Source organism: Macaca fascicularis, chromosome 1 (genome assembly GCF_037993035.2).
Source record: "Macaca fascicularis isolate 582-1 chromosome 1, T2T-MFA8v1.1".
Lineage (NCBI taxonomy): Eukaryota > Metazoa > Chordata > Mammalia > Primates > Cercopithecidae > Macaca > Macaca fascicularis.
This window is the reverse complement of record NC_088375.1, coordinates 84,894,168-84,913,697: the sequence shown is the minus strand read 5'-3', so window position 1 is coordinate 84,913,697 and position 19,530 is coordinate 84,894,168. Positions and strand designations below refer to the sequence as shown.

The 19,530-nt window shown below is 54.2% G+C and overlaps 2 protein-coding genes across 48 annotated transcripts in view; one reads left to right on the top strand and one right to left on the bottom strand.

The window, feature by feature from the left end:
- CDC42BPA (CDC42 binding protein kinase alpha) overlaps positions 1 to 4,580 on the top strand; it is a 328,933-nt gene extending 324,353 nt beyond the window's left edge. For 36 of the 38 annotated variants that reach the window (XR_010585989.2, XR_012433742.1, XM_005541041.4 and 33 more), the window contains one exon: positions 104 to 4,580. Coding sequence is in view for 34 of the 38 variants with exons in the window: in XM_005541041.4 (XP_005541098.3) it covers positions 104 to 235 (132 nt within the window). In the remaining 4 variants the exon portion in view is untranslated. The remainder of the gene's footprint in view (positions 1 to 103) is intronic. The other 2 variants (XR_010585975.2, XR_010585988.2) reach the window with 2 other exon arrangements.
- Positions 4,581 to 7,482: 2,902 nt separating this feature from the next.
- Positions 7,483 to 19,530, bottom strand: part of COQ8A (coenzyme Q8A) — a 45,587-nt gene continuing 33,539 nt past the window's right edge. For all 10 annotated transcript variants that reach the window (XM_015450718.3, XM_074037924.1, XM_005541024.5 and 7 more), the window contains 11 exons: positions 17,048 to 17,122; positions 12,870 to 12,992; positions 12,257 to 12,342; positions 11,985 to 12,125; positions 11,384 to 11,465; positions 11,165 to 11,258; positions 10,791 to 10,932; positions 10,370 to 10,477; positions 10,086 to 10,151; positions 9,689 to 9,775; positions 7,483 to 8,571 (listed from right to left, as the gene is read on the bottom strand). In XM_015450718.3, coding sequence (XP_015306204.1) covers positions 8,287 to 8,571; positions 9,689 to 9,775; positions 10,086 to 10,151; positions 10,370 to 10,477; positions 10,791 to 10,932; positions 11,165 to 11,258; positions 11,384 to 11,465; positions 11,985 to 12,125; positions 12,257 to 12,342; positions 12,870 to 12,992; positions 17,048 to 17,122 — 1,289 coding nt within the window. In that variant the 3' untranslated portion in view covers positions 7,483 to 8,286. The remainder of the gene's footprint in view (positions 8,572 to 9,688; positions 9,776 to 10,085; positions 10,152 to 10,369; positions 10,478 to 10,790; positions 10,933 to 11,164; positions 11,259 to 11,383; positions 11,466 to 11,984; positions 12,126 to 12,256; positions 12,343 to 12,869; positions 12,993 to 17,047; positions 17,123 to 19,530) is intronic.

Below are 19,530 nucleotides of genomic sequence, written 5' to 3'. Positions count from 1 at the left end.
GGGGTTATTTGGTCAGGGTGGCTGGAGGGGGCGGTGGTAATCTGAGCTCCTTCTGCCTCCCTTTCTCCCCCTGCTTCTCATTGTTTTACTTTGGGCCTTACAGGACTCTGACTCTCCGAGGCATTCCACAGCTTCCAACAGTTCCAACCTAAGCAGCCCCCCAAGCCCAGTTTCACCCCGAAAGACCAAGAGCCTCTCCCTGGAGAGCACTGACCGCGGGAGCTGGGACCCATGAGCTGCCTCAGCACTGAGACTTCTCGCTCTCCGCTCCCTGCCACTCGCCTCTTCTCACTTTCATCTTTTCCCTCCACCTCAGCCTGAAAGCCACCAGGGGCTGGCAGCAGTAGCAGGACAGGGATTCAGGAGTTCTGACGACATGACTCTCAGATCCACGCCCCTAGCCTAACAGCAACAACAAAGACAGACTTTCCATAGCAGCTTAGATTAACGTTGATTTCATTCCATGCACTTAGAGTTGCTTTCAGTAACATTTTGCCCCTACTCCCAAAGGTAGCTTAAATAGATTACACAAATGTAAGTGATAAGAATAAGATTAGACAGATTTTGCTTTCACAGTAGAGTCTCATTATAGTCCTAAAATAGCTCATGGGATTCTCCGCATCCAGAAGGGAGAATCCGTCCCTGGAGTGGCTCACTAAGCTCTTAATTGGCAACCACAGTGAGTGTCAACCTGATTGTTGCCAGGAAATCCTTATGAATTAAAACAATGCATATTTTACTACAATACAGAGTTTAAATGAATACATAAATGTAGAAGTACTGAAAGTATATATTTAAAAGGAGCCTCTTATATTCAACAAAAGATGGATGCATATATAAGAGAGATGATTTAATTTAAAAAATACGTTGTTTCTTGTCTGTTTCCCAGCTAAGTAATGTAAAGGGTGGAAAGGCCTCAAGCTCACATTTTTAGAGGCAGAGCGAGAGAAATCAGAGTTCCCTTTATTGCCCTGTCCTCAAACTGGTCGTAGGCTCCAGTCACTCGGGGAGCTTTGGAAAACATTTGCAGAGCCTGGTTTTGCTGGTCTGGAGTGTGCCCTGGCACCAAAGCTTTAACATCTGAAGCCACTTCAGCAGCAGCAGCAGCAGGCTAACTCATCTCCACCCGAGGTGTTTCTTTTCCTAGTGGTAGAATTTGAACACTTCTCACTTTTTATTGTATTTTTATCTTCTGCAGATAAATGTAGAAATATATGATTCTGTCACCTCTGATCCCTTCCATCTGAAAGGGTGCAAGGAGTGTTGTAGCTTCTGAAGGTCCAGAAAATAGTTTCTAAAAATGCTTTTCTTCCTGGTCTCATCCTGTCCCTCCCTAAGTTACAGTGAGGTGTCTGTCCCAGGGCTGGAGACGGTTCCCAAGGAGGAGTCTGTTTTGTTGAGGGTGGGCATGAGCTTCTTCAGATAAGCCTGGGAAAGGAAGAAAAAAAGGCTTTCATTACCAAATAATGTAAAACCTCAAAAGCAAGGGCTTGAAGAGCCTTAACCAAATATTATTCCCATAGCCAGTAGAAAATGGACAATACAACCCCAGTGCACAGGCCAGAATGAGCCCAGCACGGGGCTCGGACTGGCCTCCTCTCAGGTGCTGGATTGTGGGGTTAGTGGCATTTTCAGCTGGATTCCTCCTGTTGTAGTTGCCATAAGGAAATGAGATGCAGAATCAGAATGATCTATTTCTACAGAGTCATTTCACTAGTTAAGCACATGAGTAGAGAAAGAGATAAAAATAAAAATATCTCATGGAAGGAAAGAGATTTTGCCTCTCTTTTACTTTTCGCCTAAGTTTCTCTGAGAGAGACAGGATTCTCTCTTTAAAATTCAGTGAAAATGAAGAAAGTTTTCCTGCAGTTGCTAACCTGAGTTGCAGTGTTTAAGGCCATCATTTCACTGCTGCTGTCTGTGACTCCACCTCTGTGACACTGGCAGTAGCCCATGCTGGCCTGTGTCATGTGCAGGGAGCTGAAGCTGTTTCCAGGTGATGCTGCTGTGTGGAGAAGGTTCTGAGATGCAGTGAGGGAAGAAAGGATCCTGCTAGGGATTCCATTGCAAGCACCTATAATTGGGAATTTTCACGTAACAGCTTTGACATTTAAACATTCTGAGTTTGGTGCCAGCTCAGATTTGATTATATTTTGTTTTGGATGGGTGTAATTCTCAGCACAGTTCTAATCTCCCAAATCTTTCTGCTTTTTAGAATGAAGTATAAAAATACTTTTGTCACCTGAATACCAAGGGTCGGCCCTTTAATTGGATCATTGTCATATGACTAGGTAGATCCTTGTCTTCAGCACTCCACGTGAGAGAAGGGAGTCAGCCAGCCGGCCCCCTGCCTGGTGCTCGTGACCAGCTCGCACCCCTTCTGTTCACCCTGCCCTCCTCTCCTCCCCACTCTCCCCCTCTCCTCCCCACTCTCCCCACCCTCCCCTCCTCTCCTTCTCACTCTCCCCACCCTCCCCATCCTCCTCTTCCCTTTCCCCTTGACTTCTCCTCTCTCTCTTCTCTTCTCAGGCAGGGAGGAGGCCATCCCAAGCTGAGATTAACAGGATAAATGGCTTATTGACATAAGCCATTAGTTTGTAGCTTTGACAAGTAATTGTGAATTGTTGTTGCCTATAGGTGCTTATTTTCCAAAGGATGCTTTTAGGATCAAAATATAACCCTACCTAAAGTCTAGGCTCTACTGCAATGGGTCATACCCTTCCACCTCCCAACAGGGCAGATGAGAGAGAACTACTGAGGCTTGTCTTGGTTGCCAGGCTAACTGGGCGGATTGTCCATATTCACTCCATGGATTGCACCACGGCGCTCTTTGATTTTTCCACTGCAATGGCAAGTCATCTCATCAGTCATAATAGAGCAGTCCCAAATGTGTGTAGATTCTAAAACCTGGGCTTTAGGGGAGAAACACTGCCAGGGGTAATAGTTTTGGGGAGGGTTTTCCCAAAATAATGGTCATCCTACTGGGTTTATCCCACCCTTAAATATGAAGCCTGTTACCTCCAGAAGCTTCTGAGAAGAATGATGTGAAAAGACAAGGAGTGAGTTCAGGGGAAAAAAACATAATGACCATTCAGAGGAGTCAGTAGCAAAGCTCACAGGTAAAGTATTTTATTACTATCTGAAGACATCCTTTGTTTTCATTCAGGACATTTTAAAAATGTATATGGCAGCAGACACTTGTTTCTCAATAGAAAAAAATACATTCAGAGGCATTTCTGAGATAGTCTATCTGTGTTAGTATTTGGTGCTATCTATGTCCAGCCAAGTTATCTACCCTTGAATTCTGACTAATCATGTTTTGTGCTTTGGGTGTTTAAAATTACATACATATATATTATTTATTTTTGCCAAAAACAAAAGTCTTGCTCCTTGTCAAATTATTGCTAAAGTAGATCTTACATTTTTTGTTATTACATATGTATTTATAGACACCCCCAACACACTTAGTGATTTCTGTTATTTCCCAGGGAGCACAGCTTTCAGGCTATGAGATACAACTAAAACGAGCCCATCTATTTGGTTTTCCAGCCAATTATTGTGCCCACACTTCAGGGGAGAATCTGAAATTCCTGTCATGTTTACAGCAACAATCTATCATTCCCGGCTGGCTCTCAGCCTCTCCTTCCATAGGTTAGAATTATGTCATTTTGTTACTTAGTGGCCACATCTATTTCTGAGAAAGACTGGTTACATTTATGTGGCATCTCAGGTATCATTAAGGAAAAGCCAGAGCAGGGGTGAGCAGACGTCAAAACCACTGACGCAGCAGGGCCATTTGCCGCCTTTGACCGGGATCACAACCACTGCAGTCTCCCAGCAGGTAGGCCTTGCCAAGCCTAAGGCTCCCCATCCAGTCTAGACAGAGGGGCGCTCAGAGCAGACTTTGCCGTAGCCCACATCCAGTGAGCACAATAGGAATGAATTGGGCACTCCACTCCCCTCTCTCTCTGGCCCAGTCCTGAACTAGATGAGCTGCATTTCATTGAGCCCATTTTGAAACCTCTTTCCTTATGACTTTGTTACTCAAGTCCAGAGTTCTCTGTGCACTCCTGCTAGATAAGGAGTGCGGGCTCCCCCAGCACTGGCAGCACGCTGGGCGCCTCCCTACACAGGACACCATGCAGTTCCGGGGGAAGCTGACTCAAATCAACCTTGAAATCTCATGAAAACAAAATGACTTGCCTTTTTATTTGATAGTGTAATATCATTCATTTTATAAATTTTTTAGGGTTTTTCTTGTTGTAATATTGTACAGTTTGCATGGCCTGGTGTGATCATTTTTTGGTTAGAATATAATGCTGACAAATGTGTATGGAGGGGGAAAGATACTGCTTTAGCCTATCCTTATTTTATTTTGTTTGGTTTTATGCCCTCAATGTTTTAGGGAACTTTCTAAGAGATCCTCTGCTACCAAACAATGATGTGGATTCTTTTGCACAGAAATATTTAAGGTGGGATAGTAAAAAAATGTCACAAAAGACTCCTCACCAATATTTTATGTTGATATCACTTAATATTAACCAGACTTTGCTGTATTGCAATAAAACAGAGAACTGTTAGCATTGAGTATTTTTTTTCCCCCCACTTGAAAGTCTGAGGAATAGAGAAAGGTGCCACCTCTCCGCGTGTCACTTCTCTTCTTTCTGCTGGCTTCCCTCCTCATCCAGGCTGCTTCCTTACACCGTAAAAGGACATGGGGTTAGTTTGCCCCTGTGGTTTAATCTAGGACTTTCTTAATGTCTTCCTTAGCTCAGGTAAGAATGATGTTCAATTCTCCTGAAGCTTTCAACTCCCCTCTTCTGGCCAGAACTTCCCTGTTGCTGTTGCTTCAGTCCACAAGACCAAGCTCTGGCTACATGAGGTTTCATGAGTGGCCCGGACAGTGTGAATGTGGGAGGAGTTTGATTTTGTGTCACTTAAACAAGACTGACTGTTACTGCTTTTCTGGAGTTAACAATGGTGCATCTAAGAACCTACAGGGAAGGTCCAGGGGTGGCATTAAAGGAACTCCTGAACTGGTGGCAGCTAAATAGTTATTCAGAGAACACTTCCGGTTCCAATGGCCCTTGGAATTGACACTTGTGGCTGTTACTGTTACGTTGGTTTGCTATAATGTCAGCTGTGCAGTGCTTTAGAACAGGGCTTGGCAACCCTTTTCTGTCCAGGACGAGTTAGGAAATCCTTGTGCCTTTGTGGGCTGTATATATAGTTCGCTGCAGCCCCCCCGGCTGTGGCATTTCGGTGCAAAACAGTCTTAGCCTGCTACATACATGAACGAGAGTGGCTGTGCTCCAATAAAACTTACAAAACCAAAAATGCAGCACGCTGGGCACCTCCCTACACAGGACGCCATGCAGTTCCAGGGGAAGCTGACTCAAATCAACCTTGAAATATGAAAACAAAATGACTTGCTTTTTTATTTGATAGTGTAGTATCATTCATTTTATAAATTTTTTAGGGTTTTTCCTGTTGTAATATTGTACGGTTTTGCATGACCTGGCGTGATCATTTTTTGGTTAGAATATAATGCTGTAAACTATATATACAGCATTATATTCCTGTATATAGGAATATAGGAAAATGCACTGGGCCAGATGTGGCCCTTGGACCATCATAGTTTGCCAGCCCTTGGTTTGGTCCCATTAGTGTAGACTGTAAGACCAGACTGTCTTGTTCCAAATTCTGGTTCTACCACTTAACCTCTGGGCCTCTTTTTTTTCCTCTGTAAAAACTCACTTGGAGTGTCAGGAGTTAATGTAGAAAAGCACTCAGAATCTAACTTCTAGCCTATGGCTCAGTGTTTTGTCCTTATGAGTAACCACTAAAGCCTACATTAACAAATAATATTTTTGTTATGCAGTGTCCAGCCCTTCACTTAGATGTTAAGGATACGAAGACACAGACCCTGGGAAAATCAAGCCATGATTTGCCATGTTCTCATGCCCCATGTCTCAGTGTGAATGGGTGAGCATGGGGAGTCATGCATCACAATACAGTAAAAATCAAAATAGGTACAAAAGAGTAAGTATGTGTGGCCAGCTTCAGAGCCAGCTTTGCTTGGGGATTAGAGTAATTTACAATCCAGTGATCCCCACTGTCTTCACAGGGAGGGCTCTAGTCCTCAGCTGACTGTCAGACTTAGGACACACAAACCGTATTCCAATTTCCCTTAGAAAATCCCTCCTCTCAGCCCGGTGTGGTGGCTCACACCTGTAATCCCAGCACTTTGGGAGGCCGAGGCAGCCAGATCACGAGGTCAGGAGATTGAGACCATCCTGGCTAACACGGTGAAACTCCATCTCTACTGAAAATACAAAAGATTAGCCGGGCATGGTGGTGGGCGCCTGTAGTCCCAGCTACTCAGGAGGCTGAGGCAGGAGAATGGCGTGAACCAGGGAGGCGGAGCTTGCAGTGAGCTGAGATCACCACTGCACTCCAGCCTGGGCGACACAGCAAGACTCCGCCTCAAAAAAAAAAAAAAGACAATTCCTCCTCTCCCAGCAGTTACGGTCGTGGTTCCTGGGGAAGCAAATGCTGGCTCTCTGTTCTCCTTTCCCTTCCCCCCACCGCATGCTGCTGCTTGACTTGTTTGGCTTGTTTAAGAGGAAGATGCTGTGAGAGCCCTGACTGGGGCTGGCCTGGGTTCTGCCCCTGCTGTTTACTCTGCAGGGCGTTGGCTTCAGATCTGAGCGCTGCAGAGTTCGCTAAATAACAGCAAATACCCTTACGAGAGCCACAAGAGTTGGGATCTGCCAGGGATCTGCCAGTGGTGCTGGGCACCACTGCTAGCCAGGCAGCCTCACGGACACCACCCGGACCTCTCCATCCTGTCCTGGAGCCCACTGGGTCTGTTACTCAGCAATCCCAAATTTCATAAACTACGTTTTAAGAACCCTGAAAGCCTGTACCTCTCAAAGCCTCTTTTGGGCCTCTGTGGTCTGCAGCTGCACTTTCAATGGCTCACAGGTCTGTAGGAAGGGCCCCAGCTCAGTGTCCAGTGTGTCCTGTTACCTAGGAATCAAGCTGGCCCCAGGAAAAGCCACTTTGCAGGAAGTGGTCCTCAACTGCAGCTGATGTCTAGAGAGGAGACGTCTCACTGTGATGCAGACCGGAGTCAGCCCTGCGGGCAGGTGTCACTGTCCTCCCAGTTGCCACCATCACCGGATACAGCTGCTTCAGCAGTGTGGTACAGCCTGCTGGGGGCTGGGGCAGTGACACTGCAGCCTCTCCTCCTGTTCTCCACCACCCCCACCACCCTTCTTACAGGGAACGGGGCTGAGCCTTCCAGGTTCGGGGCCAAGAGCCGCACGCTGAACCAGGCCCAAACCTTGCAAATGGGCTGTGACACTGAGCCTGCTCTATCAGGTCACGAAACCACCACCACCACGAGCTAGAAGATACGGGTCATCATTCTCCAGAATACAGAACACACACACCAAATACAGAAGTACACGCGCCAAAGCACTTCCCACGAGCATTTTTATTAAATTGCAACAAGTTGATTCGATCATTACAAGACTTGTACAAAAATTCACAGAACCTGTGAGGAGCCTTTGGCTGGAACTGGTGACACCTGTGCCTCTCCAGACCGAGGAAGGAAGTCCCACCCCACTTTCCAGCAGCAGCCAGCCTGTGTCTGGCATTCCCTGTTCTGCTGCTCCCACCCTCACCATGGGGCAGCAGTTCTTCAGAAACATTCAGCTGTCAAAGATGAGAGCCAGCCCTACAGGCCTGGGCCTCACAGGCTTAAGGAGCACTTGTTGGCACTGTTACATCAGCACCTCTCCCAGCTCCAGCCCATCGGCTGGAGAGGAAAAGGGCAGAAAACACAAATCTCACTCTAGAAACACATACACACACCCCTACTACACAGATAATGAAATCCCACAATTGTATCCGTGTTCATGTTTCTGGGTTTTGCACTGGAACAGAGGTTGGAAGGGAGTAAGGACTCTCCCTTCTGCTTAACATTCATGTCAGGAAAAAGAAAACAAAGTTGCCCTTTCATCTTCATCTACTTATTTGAGAGGACACTCAGAGGCAGACTGACCGAGCAGTGGTCTTCATCTTCATTCTTGCACTTCTCACCCTACAACCATTTAGCAACAGAAACCGTGGGAAACACTGGCTATGGGGCTCCAGGCAGCCACCCCCTCTTATTGGGCAAAGGAGTTAAAAAGAGCATCACCACCACCTCCCTACTGGTTTTTGGCCTGTCTGAAGGAGAGAGTTCCCTTGGAGCCGGCCCGGGCGTGGCCCGCAGCCCTACTGCTGGGCCTGCCTCCTGCAGTAGTTGCTGTAGGCCTCCTCGAACATGGCCTTGCAGGGGAACCGGGCCTTCAGCTTGGAACAGATGAGGAAGGAGCCCCCCATCTTCCTGTGCAGAGAGTAGGTCTCCTCGGGTGGGGGGACGAGACGGTGCCTCAGCATGACGGGAATCAGGTTGTGGATCTTCTCGGTGGTGCTCTGGGTGCCAAAATCAAAGGGCTCATCGGAGGCGAAGGCCTCCCCCAGGATGAGGATGGCATCCAAGTGGGCGTCTTCCATGACCTGGGGCAGGAGAGGAAGGGTAAATGGCGGCGAGACAACAGAGCCCTCCACCAGCCTGGGTTCCTCCCACAGTGCCCAGAGCGCTGAGTTCTCACTCAAAACTCTGCTGTAAACTGGATTACATCACGGTAATGGGCATAAACTCAAACCCACAGGGGCCGGGAACACGAGGGTAACATGAACTGGGCTGATGCAATACAAAAGGGAGTGGTGGGGCCTGTGGCAGAATGCAGAGGATGCGTCCCTCCTCGTGGCACTCATTCCAAGTTTTAACAAAACACTGTTCTGGCCAAAAAGAACAGAGTCCGCGGGCCTGAGCTGGCAGGGCCTCCCACCATGCGTGTCTGAGTCTGCCAGAGTCCACCCAAGACACATCCAGCGGCTGTGTCTGCCCACAGGAACTAGCAGCCTAAGGAACCTGCCAGCAGCAGAGCAGGGGAGAAGAGCTGCCACCAGGGACAGCCTGAGGTGGTCAGAGGGATGGGGGGCCAGGAATCAAGTCAGTGCGAGTGGCCATACGGAAGAGGTGGCAGGGAGCTGCTGCCCGCTGAGGGCTTACAGCTGAGATAAGGGAGGCTCAGAGATCCTGACATGCCTCAAAAGGCACTCCTACCAGACGGCAAACCCAAGGCTTGACCTGGATTTCTTTAACTCCTTCCCCACTGTCAAGCAGCAAGCGGAAAATGCCGCCTTGTGGGTGGCTTCGGGCAGCACCAGCACAGACGTTCGCCTTTATTTAAAAGGCTTCTGAGGCTTCTTCCGACTCTCCCCACGGAGGCTCGATGAGGGCAGGACTGGGGCTTCCCTTCCCACTTGCTCTGCACGTTGGCTCAATCAAGCCCTGACCCCAAGCCATAAGTGGGCGAGAGTGAGAGGCAGAAACAAGAGCTTCATGACAAGTCCCCTGAGTCCCCAACTCACTGAACCACTCGGAAAATCTCACGCACAGCATGGCGGCATGGGCCGGGGCAGGCCCCAGCTTTCAGACCATGCCCAAGGAGGCCCAGGCTCTGGGGGCCCCTTGAGGGCAGCTGCCCGCTGTGCTTTCATCCATTCCTACACAGGGAGCTGGGCCCTGGGTCGGCAGGTCCCGGGGATCCCCCGCAACCCTGCTCACCTTAACCTCGTAGCCGGTGAGGAACTTCATCTCTATGGATTTTGCCCGCACAGTCTCCCTGTCCCTGTCGGCAGCAGCCCTGATGATCTGGGGAGAGGCACAGGAGGGGACCCGTGGGCAGCATGGAAAGAAAAGCTCCCGACATCCCAGGGAGCCAAGTGCCACACTCAGGCCCACCCTACCCTCATCCTCTCCCTGCACAAGGCCCCCGGCCAGTGCGGTGACACGCCTGGCAGCTGTCAGCCTAAATGCCCGCTGTCACCAGACCTGAGGGGCAGGCAGCACAGTTGGGGACACAAGGGCAGGAACCCAGTCATTCTCCCCGCCCCAAGTCCCCCAGCATCCTGTCCCAGCCTCAGAAAAACATGGACCAAGGCCAGGGCCCCTCTCCTGTTACCTGAATGTAGAGGTCGGTGAAGGATCTGTCATATTCCCGCGTTGCCCCAAAATCCAAAAGAGCCACCTGGGGACAGAGACACCAGGAGAAGTTTGGCCCCGCTGCTCCATGGTGCAGGTGTGGGGCCAGGAAGGGGGTACAACAAAGGGCGGTGAGGATCCCCACTCCCGGAGCCCTGAGCTCTCTGCTGACTTTCCCAGGACAAGGGGCAGGCCAGGGCCTCACGCGCCCCATTCAGAGAAGGTCTCAGGCCTGGCTGCGGGTGCCCCCACCCTGGGGCTCACCTTGTGCTGCTGCGGGTCATAGAAGAAGTTGGACCAGTTGGGATCTGTTTGCATGAAGTGGAACTCGAACAGCTCCCTCAAGCACAGAACCAGGATGTTGTAGCAGATCTGTGGACAGCGTGAAGGGCCTGTATCAGGCGGCACCACACTGCCTGGTGCCCTGGGTGACTGGGGCCAGAGAAGCCCCTGCCTCCTGTTTTACCCACCGTACCCTGTGGGACTGTTTGATTCTCAGTGTCACTTGGGCCAGGGAAGGCAGCAGCTCCCCTGTGTCCCCCTAAATCCCACTGGTGCTACTTCAACGCCACTCACCCCCAGGGAGCACCTCAGGGCTCCAAGTCCCCGGCTAACACCATTAGGTCACCAAACAGCCACACAGCAGGGCCACCCCGGCCCCACCTGTCTGCTGGCGCAGACGCACCTCGTTCCGAATCTCCTGGCTGAGCCCTTCGGCCTGGTCCAGGGGGAAGCCGGACACAAGCTCTGTGGTCAGCACATGCGGGCTGCAGAGCTCATCCACGATCTCAGGCACATAGAAGAATGGGTGGCCCTTCAGCAGGTCCCTGGGTAGGGGCAGGAGGTCACGCCCTAGCCACAGGCCCTCCACATCACCCCCTCACACACACCCCACCAGGCAGAGGGCCCTCCTTCACCCCAGGCAGGATGTGGCCTCGGCCCAGGCTGCAACCCCAGCCCTCTGCCCCTCAGAGCCAGAGAGGCCTTCACCAGCTGCTGAACATGGTCCCTTCTGCCTCCCTGGTGGCAACACGCAAGGGGCCCGGGCAGGGGCCACACCTGAACTTGCGGGCACAGGCAGCCTCCCGCTGGTAGTCACACTCCAGGGCCAGCTCCCGCCTCAGCACGTCGATCAGGTGCTCGGGGAACAGGCCTGGGCCGGAGAGGAGGGCATCAGCGAGGAAGGGGGCTCTGCAGGGAGGCCCCCTCTGGCCCCAGAACCTGACGCAGATGCCTGCCACCCCCTCCTGCCCTTGACCCAACCACCTAGCCTCAGACCTTCTGGAAGCATGTTGCTCATGTTCAGCACGGCCATGAGGTTGTTGACATCACTGTTGATGCTCTGGGCCACGCCAGGGTACTGCGGAGTATTGGCAGGGCAGAGGAGTTAGCCCAGGGAGATGGGTGGCCCTGCCTGGGGCACTTCCCTAACCCCCACTGGCTTTCCCAGCTGTGTCCTGGCCCCAGCCCACACCCTGGAGGACCAGAGCTAAGACCCAGCCATGCTGCTGTAATCCTTGGACCCCATCACAGCCTTGTCATCCACCTTCTACTCCTGCCTCGCCTCACCCCCGGGAACATCTCAGGGCCACCCTCCCACCAGCACCGGCCCCAAAAGCAATCAATTGTCCCCTGTCCCTGCACATCCCAAACCAAGCTTGCTGGGAGCCCCTCCGTGCCCCCAAAGCCACTCATTTAGCAAATACTTCCCAAGCTTCTGGTGCCAACCAGGCACTGGGGCCAGAGGACACCACATATGGCCCTACCAGGAGAGAGAGTGCCCTGTGGGACGTGGGGTACAGAGGCACTCATGAGCCAGGCCCCAGCTCTGCCCCCTGCAGCCCCCATGGGGACAGGCACTGCGCACCAGGCTGCCTACCTGGATCTTCATGGCCACCTCGCGGCCGCCCTTCATGCGGGCCAAGTGCACCTGTCCGATGGACGCAGCGGCGAAGGGCCGCTCCTCGAAGTACTCCAGCTTGTCCCGCCAGCTGGGGCCCAGGTCGTTGTTGAGAGTTTTCTGGAGGGCAGGACCAGGGAGGGGCTCTGAGCACAATCCTGCCTGGGCCACCTGGAGAAGCCCCAAGTCTGTCTCCTCCACCCAGTGGGGGCCGAGGACCCAGAGGGCAGGCAGAGTCCCTGGCTCCTCACCATCATCTGCTTCAGTGGCATGAAGTCCGCGCTCTGCCGCACCCGCTCAAAGATCTTAGCCAGGTGGGGGTTGATGAAGGCGTCATCTGGAAGGCAGGAGAGTGACACAGGGCCAACCTGGGGATGAAAGTGCTCGCCCAGGAGCTGGGCAGGCACACTTCTGGGACGCCCCGGCCACCACACACTCCCCACCAGGAGCACAGGTGAGGCCAGAAAGACCGGAGCCCTTACAACAAATGCCCTCAGCCACTCAGTGTCCCCAGAGCCCCAGCCTCAGCCCAGCGACCTGAGAAGGTGGGCTTTTTACATGCAACATGCAGAGTTTTTCATAATTACAAAAGAAATTTGGAAAATAAAATATAGTAAAATGTTGAAATGACCTGTGTTCTGACCGCCTCTAGAGAACAATTTTTCCTCTCTGCTCTTTTTCCCATGTTTCTTTGGACCCAGAGCCACCCACCTGGAGACTAGGCCTATTATCCTCTAAGATCTCTCCCCAGCCTGCCCACATCTTGCCCACTGAGCTTTGGTGGGGCTACTGCTCCCGGCCCTGGAAGTTGACCCCCACAGCAGCCCACGGAGTCCCAGCGCAGCAGCCCCCGAGCCCACTCACCCTGGATGCTCAGCATCTGGCCCAGCTTGAGCGCCGCACCACGCACCTTGCAGAGCGTGCGCACGATACGCTCTGCATTGGCCTCAGACAGGAAAGGACTGGAATCCAGCACAGCCTTCTTCCCTGTGGGCGGGCAAGAGGGGTCACCATGGCACTCGGGGGGGTCTGGGAGTAGGATGGCAAACCCAGCCTGACACAGATGGCGGCTCAATGTCTTGCCTCCCAGGCATCCATAAAACCAGCAACACAACTAACTACTGTTCCATGTCCACCTCCCCAAGCCTGTGTGAGGTGCATCCCCAGGCCCTACACCAGCGCCTCCCAATACACACACACAGGCATGCACACCTACATATGTGCACACACACACACACACACACAGGGCCTCTCCCTTCCACATGGGTACCTGGTGGGCCGTGGCAGGGCCATGGTGCTGCCTGTCGCTAGAAGGGGCATGGGAGGGGAGACCCCAGGTGAGGAGGTGCCAAGCCTTTGCCCTGTGCGCCCCCACCCAGGGCACTGCACAAAGGTCCGCTGCACCTGTGGGGTCGGCGTGCATTTGCACATGGGGCCAAGTGGCTGCAGCCAGAGGCCTGTCCTCAAGGAAAGGGTGCTCAGGCCAAGGGCAGCACAGCCCAGGGGTGCCCATCTCTCCCCTCCACCCACAGAGGTCCCTTGCAGCTCAGTGCAGCCAGCTGGACAGTCATGAGCATGCAGTGACCCCAACGGTGCAGGTGGCCTTTTTCCAGTCCACCAGTGGGAGGGCTGAGGGCCGTGACTCAGGAGCGGCAGAAGACCGGCTAAGTCAGCTGCCAGCAGCCGTGTGGCCCAGGGCAGCTGAGCCCCCTCTAGCTTCCATGCCCTCCTGGGCCATCAGCTCAGTGCTGCCTAAACAGGGAGGTGCCCCTGTCCAGAGGCACAGAGAGGCCTGAGCAGAGATCTGGGGCTCCGAGTCCTTCCACCTTCCCTGAGCTCTTTAGCACCCCTCTTCGCCAGGTCTCCAGCCCTTGTGACATTCGCACCTTCTCCTGCCTTCTGTCCTGTGAATCTAGTTAGATCTCAAGCCCCAAGAGGTCGCAGTGCAGCTTCCTCCCCTCTGGCCCCCACAGCACCCAGCACTTGCCTCAGCTCCAATCACTTCAGGCCTGGCATGGCACTCGGGTGGCACACGGAGCCAGGTATCCAGCAGGGGAAGAGAGAGGTGACCGTGCCACTGCCCTCTGCCCCGGAGCCGGGTGCAGCCTGGCCCCTGAGAAACCAGGGTGGGGCAAGCCGCCCTGAGAACGGAGGCCCTGCAGCCCGGAAGAGGAGCCTCAGAGAAGACCCGCATCTGCCCACCTGTGCAGGCAGCCACATGGAAAGGGGCCAGGCTCACTCCAGGCTCCCAGATAGCAGGAAGGGCCCTGGGAAGGTGGGAGACCTAACGTCTCTGGGGGAAGAGGCTGAGCTGCCCTGGGAGGCTGAGCTATGACCCATGGGCAGAGCCAGTCCAAGAGGGCTGGGCCCAGAAGGGTCCCTGGGCCACCCCCTTCCCTTAGGCAGCAGCAGATGCCGGCGCCAAAGGAAAGGCAGTCAATGTCCCCTCCGCCCCCAGCCCTGTGGTACTTGTGGGCTGGGGGCTTGGGCCTGGGTCCCTGGGGAGGGGCGGGCAGAGAGGGAAACCTTTAGGAGAGGCCACTGCCCCAGGCCAGAGGAGGGACAGTCTATCTCCTCATGACACACAGAGCAGGCCTAGGCTGGCAGCAGTGCTCCTGAGAGATGCAGACAGTGCCTGGCCCAGTCGGGGCTTTCCCAGGTAGCCCATCGGCAAAACTGGTCAACGCCACAGGCTGGAGGCATGTCCCCTGCCCAGGCAGGGCTGGCTGTGAGAATGACTTAGCAAACGGGGATGGGTCCAGGGCTACGGCGGCGTGCACCCAGCTCAGGAAAGGTCCTTCCAGGGCAGAGCTCAGCCAGGGTGGCCGGCGCCCTCCAGGCCAGAGGGTGCCAGGGCCTGGTCAGGAAACTGGAGCACAGTTTGGGGCTGCTCAGGGCCACCGTACTCCAGCCTAAGCCTCGGGTCCCACTCTCAGGGCTACCGATGCCTGGGCCCCTTAACCCCCAGCCTGGGGTCACCACTGTCCCTGACAAAGAACACCAAGTGTAACTGTGGAGCCAGCCTGGCCTCTTCCCTGCTTGGATGAGGTAGTCTGGAGAACAGCCAGCTTTGGAGAGGACCGCAGAGGACAGTGGGGGAAGGCTGGCTTCTCCTTCCAGAGAAATCCAGGCTTCATTTCCCTGAGGGTTTCAGTACTAGCGCTAAAAATACCCTTGCTAAGCCCTCCGTCCTCAGCCCCTTCCAAGGACATGCATGCCGCCCGTGCCCCAGGACTCAGGGCCTGTGGGAGGGACTAGTGCTCTCGTCCCAGAAGGCAGCGTTGGTGGGTGAAGGGGGGATGTCCAGGGACTGGCAGGGCCCCCAACAGAGGCTAGCCCAGGCTGGCAGACAGGGCTGTGAGGACCGCAGTGTGGCCAGTCACTGGGTGTCTCTGGGGGTCCCCATAGGCGGGGGTGGAAGGGTGTGATACCAGAATGAGCTGATATTCCCTGAATGGGCCGGGGCCAGGGGACTTGGCCCAGAACTCCCAACGTGTTTAGGAAAATCCACCAAGCAGATGGCTCCCTTGGCGCTGCTCTCCACACCCCAGGCCCCACTAACAGGAAAGCCCCTGCTGGGCTGACCTCGCACCCACCTGGCCCGGCCCCCATGCCTGAAGAGGCCTGAGGAGGCGCCCAGCCTGGTGCTCACGGGCAGAAGGCGGCAGAAGCTCAGTGTGCCCCACTCCTCATCACAGCGCCATGAACCCCCGAAGCCTCAGTGTGGTCCGTCCGCAGAACCTCTCCAGAGAGTCCAGCCACAGCGGGCCACCAACCTCAGTGGGATGAGTGTCCTGACCTGACCACCTGCCTGACCCTGGCTATGACCTTCACTTCAGAGATGAGGTGCCTCTGCAGAGGCTACAGCCTCCCCAGGTTACTGGGCTGGTGAGGAGTAGCCTTCAGGATCTGCCTGCACACCTCCCCTGTCCCCAGCCACACCTGACCCGGCCAGACCAGCAGGCCACAGGGACCCCCAGAGAGTAGGGCAGCAGCAAAAGGTGGGTTTACAAGGAGGTGTGCGGGTGTGTGGAGGGTGTGTAAGAAGGTGTGTGGAGGGTAAGGAGGTGTGTGGGTGAGAGGTGGGTGTGTAAGGAGGTGTGTGGGTGGGAGGTGTGAGGTGGGTGTGTAAGGTGTGTGGGAGTTGGGTGTGTGGAGGGTAAGGAGGTGTGTGGGTGAGAGGTGGGTGTGTAAGGAGGTGTGTGGGTGAGAGGTGGGTGTGTAAGGAGGTGTGTGGGTGAGAGGTGGGTGTGTAAGGAGGTGTGTGGGTGGGAGGTGTGAGGTGGGTGTGTAAGGTGTGTGGGAGTTGGGTGTGTGGAGGGTAAGGAGGTGTGTGGGTGAGAGGTGGGTGTGTAAGGAGGTGTGTGGGTGAGAGGTGGGTGTGTAGTGTGTAAGGAGGTGTGTGGGTGTGTGGAGGGTACATAAGGTGTGCAGGTGTGAGGTGGGTGTGTGGAGGGTGTGCGATTGGTGTGTGGAGGGTGTGAGGTGGATGTGTGGAGAGTAAGGAGGTGTGCGGGTGTGTAGAGGATAAGGAGGTGTGCAGGTGTGCAGTGGGGGTGCAGAGGGTAAGGATGTGTGCAGGTGTGCAGTGTGTGGAGCGTGTGTAAGGAGGTGTACAGGTATGAGGTGGGTGAGTGGATGATGTAAGGAGGTGGGCTGGTGTGTGGAGGGTAAGGAAGTGTGCGGGTGTTCAGTGGGCATGGAGGGTGTGTAAACAGGTGTGTAGGTGTTTGGTGGGTGTGCAGGGGGTGTATAAGGAGGTGTCCGGGTGTGCGGAAGGTGTGTGGGTGTGCATGCAGCCAAAAGGAAGGGGCTAAGTGGCCACTTTGGGCCAGGAGGAGGAAGGGCCTCCAGCCTCACCCCCTCTAAAGCAGGTCAATCCGTCTGTATGAACAGCCTCATCACCCAAGGGACTTACGTGGAACCCCATGCAAATGCAGCCCAGCTGGCTGACACTCCCAGAGCACAGGCGGGGCTGGGGGCTGACAGGTTCAACCCTCCCAGGGCCCACCCTGCCCCTCCCACTGAAGGGTCCGGCTCACCTGAGGGGTCCTCGGAGCGCAGGCTCTTCTTGGCGACCTCTGCCAGTGCCCCAAAGCCAAGACCCACTGCCAGCCCTGCAAGGAGGTGGGGGCGGGCACTCAGTGCTCATGCAGGGCTGGGGCCACCACCCACCCACAAGGCCTGGGGCAGCACCACACAGACACCGCTTGCACCAGGGGCCCTCGCTGCCACACCAGCATTTTGAAAAGTGGGGAACAAGGTGGGAGATGCCACCTGTTGTTTTAAGAGAACATTTGGCTCGAAGTAGGTGTTTCCAGTGAAAAAGATTCAGGAATCCCCCACCCCCCACCATCACCTTTGATAATCCACAGGCTCACGGGCACACGGACACTCCAAAGTGATGTCAGCTGGGAAGCACTTGGGAAGGACCCAGTACAAATGGGAAGACGGACCAGGGATGGTCCGCAGACTAAGGTCACCCCAACCACACAGGGCACCCTGAGAACACAACCACCCCCTTCAGGTCTGAAGAGCCTCCAATCACCTAGACTCCCCTAATTCACTGGAACAGGAAAGGTGCTGCCACAGGCATACAAAGCACTTGGTGGTGAGAGTGAGAACACTTTCGGCTCTCCCTAATCCAAGCCAGGGGGACAAGGGGCTCAGGCGGAGCCCTTGCTGGGGAATGGAAGGTCCTCTCGCCCACCCTGCCCTTTCTGCAGGGCTGGCAAACACTGACATCTGAGGACCGTGGGATGCAAGGTCTTCCCTTTATCCTCTTTCACAATCTTCCGAATCAAAGCTCACTAACACCTCATTTATCCAAAAATCAGTCAATGAATGATCCCAGCTGCTCAAGAAAGCCACCCCCGACCCCTGCCCAGGAGCCCAGAAGGTGCCACTAATGCCACACCTCACCCAGGGCCAGTATTCTCTTCCTTTATACCCAGCTCTAGCTGGCTTTCCAAGGTAGGCAAGGGTTAGCAGAGAGAGGGTGAAGAGCAGCTGGCTGGGCACGGTGACCACGGCCGGCAGGGCTGAGACCAGAATGGCCGCGCAATGAGCCAGCCTTGGAGAGCCCCGCAGCCCCGCACACGGGCAACATCGCAACATCGCAGCCCCGCAGCCCCGCAGTCCCGCATGACTTTTATGAAAAATACAGAACTTGTTGAAAATTTAATGAAAAGTAAATTTTAAAAATAAAAAGAAGATAACTCAATTTTTTTAAAAATGTTTTTGCAATACATTTTTACCCACACCTAGGCAACAGTGCACCCTCCATGTCCCCAGCTGTCTGGGAAGCCCCTGCCTCACAGGCTGTCGTGAGGGCGTGAGTAGAGCACTCGCCAGGCCAGGCACACGCAAAGGCCACACAAGTGGCTGCTGTTGTTCCGGTGACTCTACTCAAAAAGGCTGGACCGGCACAGAACAAAAGAAATAGAAGGCAAGCCACACATATAATTGTAACTTTTCTAGCAGCCACATTGAAAAAGGCAAGAAGAAACATGCAAAATGAATTCTAATAGTATAATTTACTTAATATACCCAAAATGTTATCATTTCAACAAGTAATCAAAATAAATATCAGAGATATTTTACACTTGTGTGTATGCATGAAGTCTGTAAACGCCACATATGTTTTATACTCAGCACATCCCACTGTGGACCAGCCGCATTTCTAAGGCCCCGTGTGGCTGGCGGCTCCGTACCGGGCAGCATGGGGCAGGATAAGCCAAGCCTACAGGCCCTCAGGAGTGATGACACACACATGGTACAGATGTCTGCTGTGCTGGGACAGGGATGCCTGGCAGGTACATCAGCTGTTTCTCTCGCTGTGGGAAGCCCTGGGCTTAGGTGGGAGCCAGAGTCCCAGCTTAAACATTAACTCCCTGATGCCTGCCCACCTCTGCCCCACCAGCACTCCAGCACACAATCTGACTTAGCAAAATAAACGAAGACCGGCAACACCAGCCTGCGCACTGCAGTGACCTTCACCAATGTCTCTCTGTGTCTGGATTCTTCTCTGCCTGAAGCAAGTCCAGAGACAAGCCCACAAGAGAGGCAGGTGGCTCCACAGGTTACCAGAGATGCCACAGCTGTAGGGTGGGCCACGTTAAGCTCCTCCTTCTGCAGGCAAAGGTGTGTCCCCCTCATCACCCTCCATCAGGACCCCCCTCAAACTGTTCTCTGGCCACTTCTGGGCTCACAGCTCTCCACTGGCATGGACCTGTTATTAAACAAATGACCAAAAGAACATTCCACAGAGGAGGCCTCAGGCCCCACACGTCCCTCAGGACCGACCAGCCAGGTGCCAGGCCGAGGCACTGCCCACTGATGGACAGAAAGGCTCCACTGGCAGGCTCCCCAGGGGGCAGAAACCAGTCTAGCTGGCCGGCAACCCTGACCTTGGCCTCACGAGCTCCTGCACCAGTGAACCCAGAATAAACTGAGGCCCTCCCGCCCCAGGCTCAGCGCATTGCTCGGGACCCCAGACCAGCCTCTGCCCTCCACCAGAACCAGC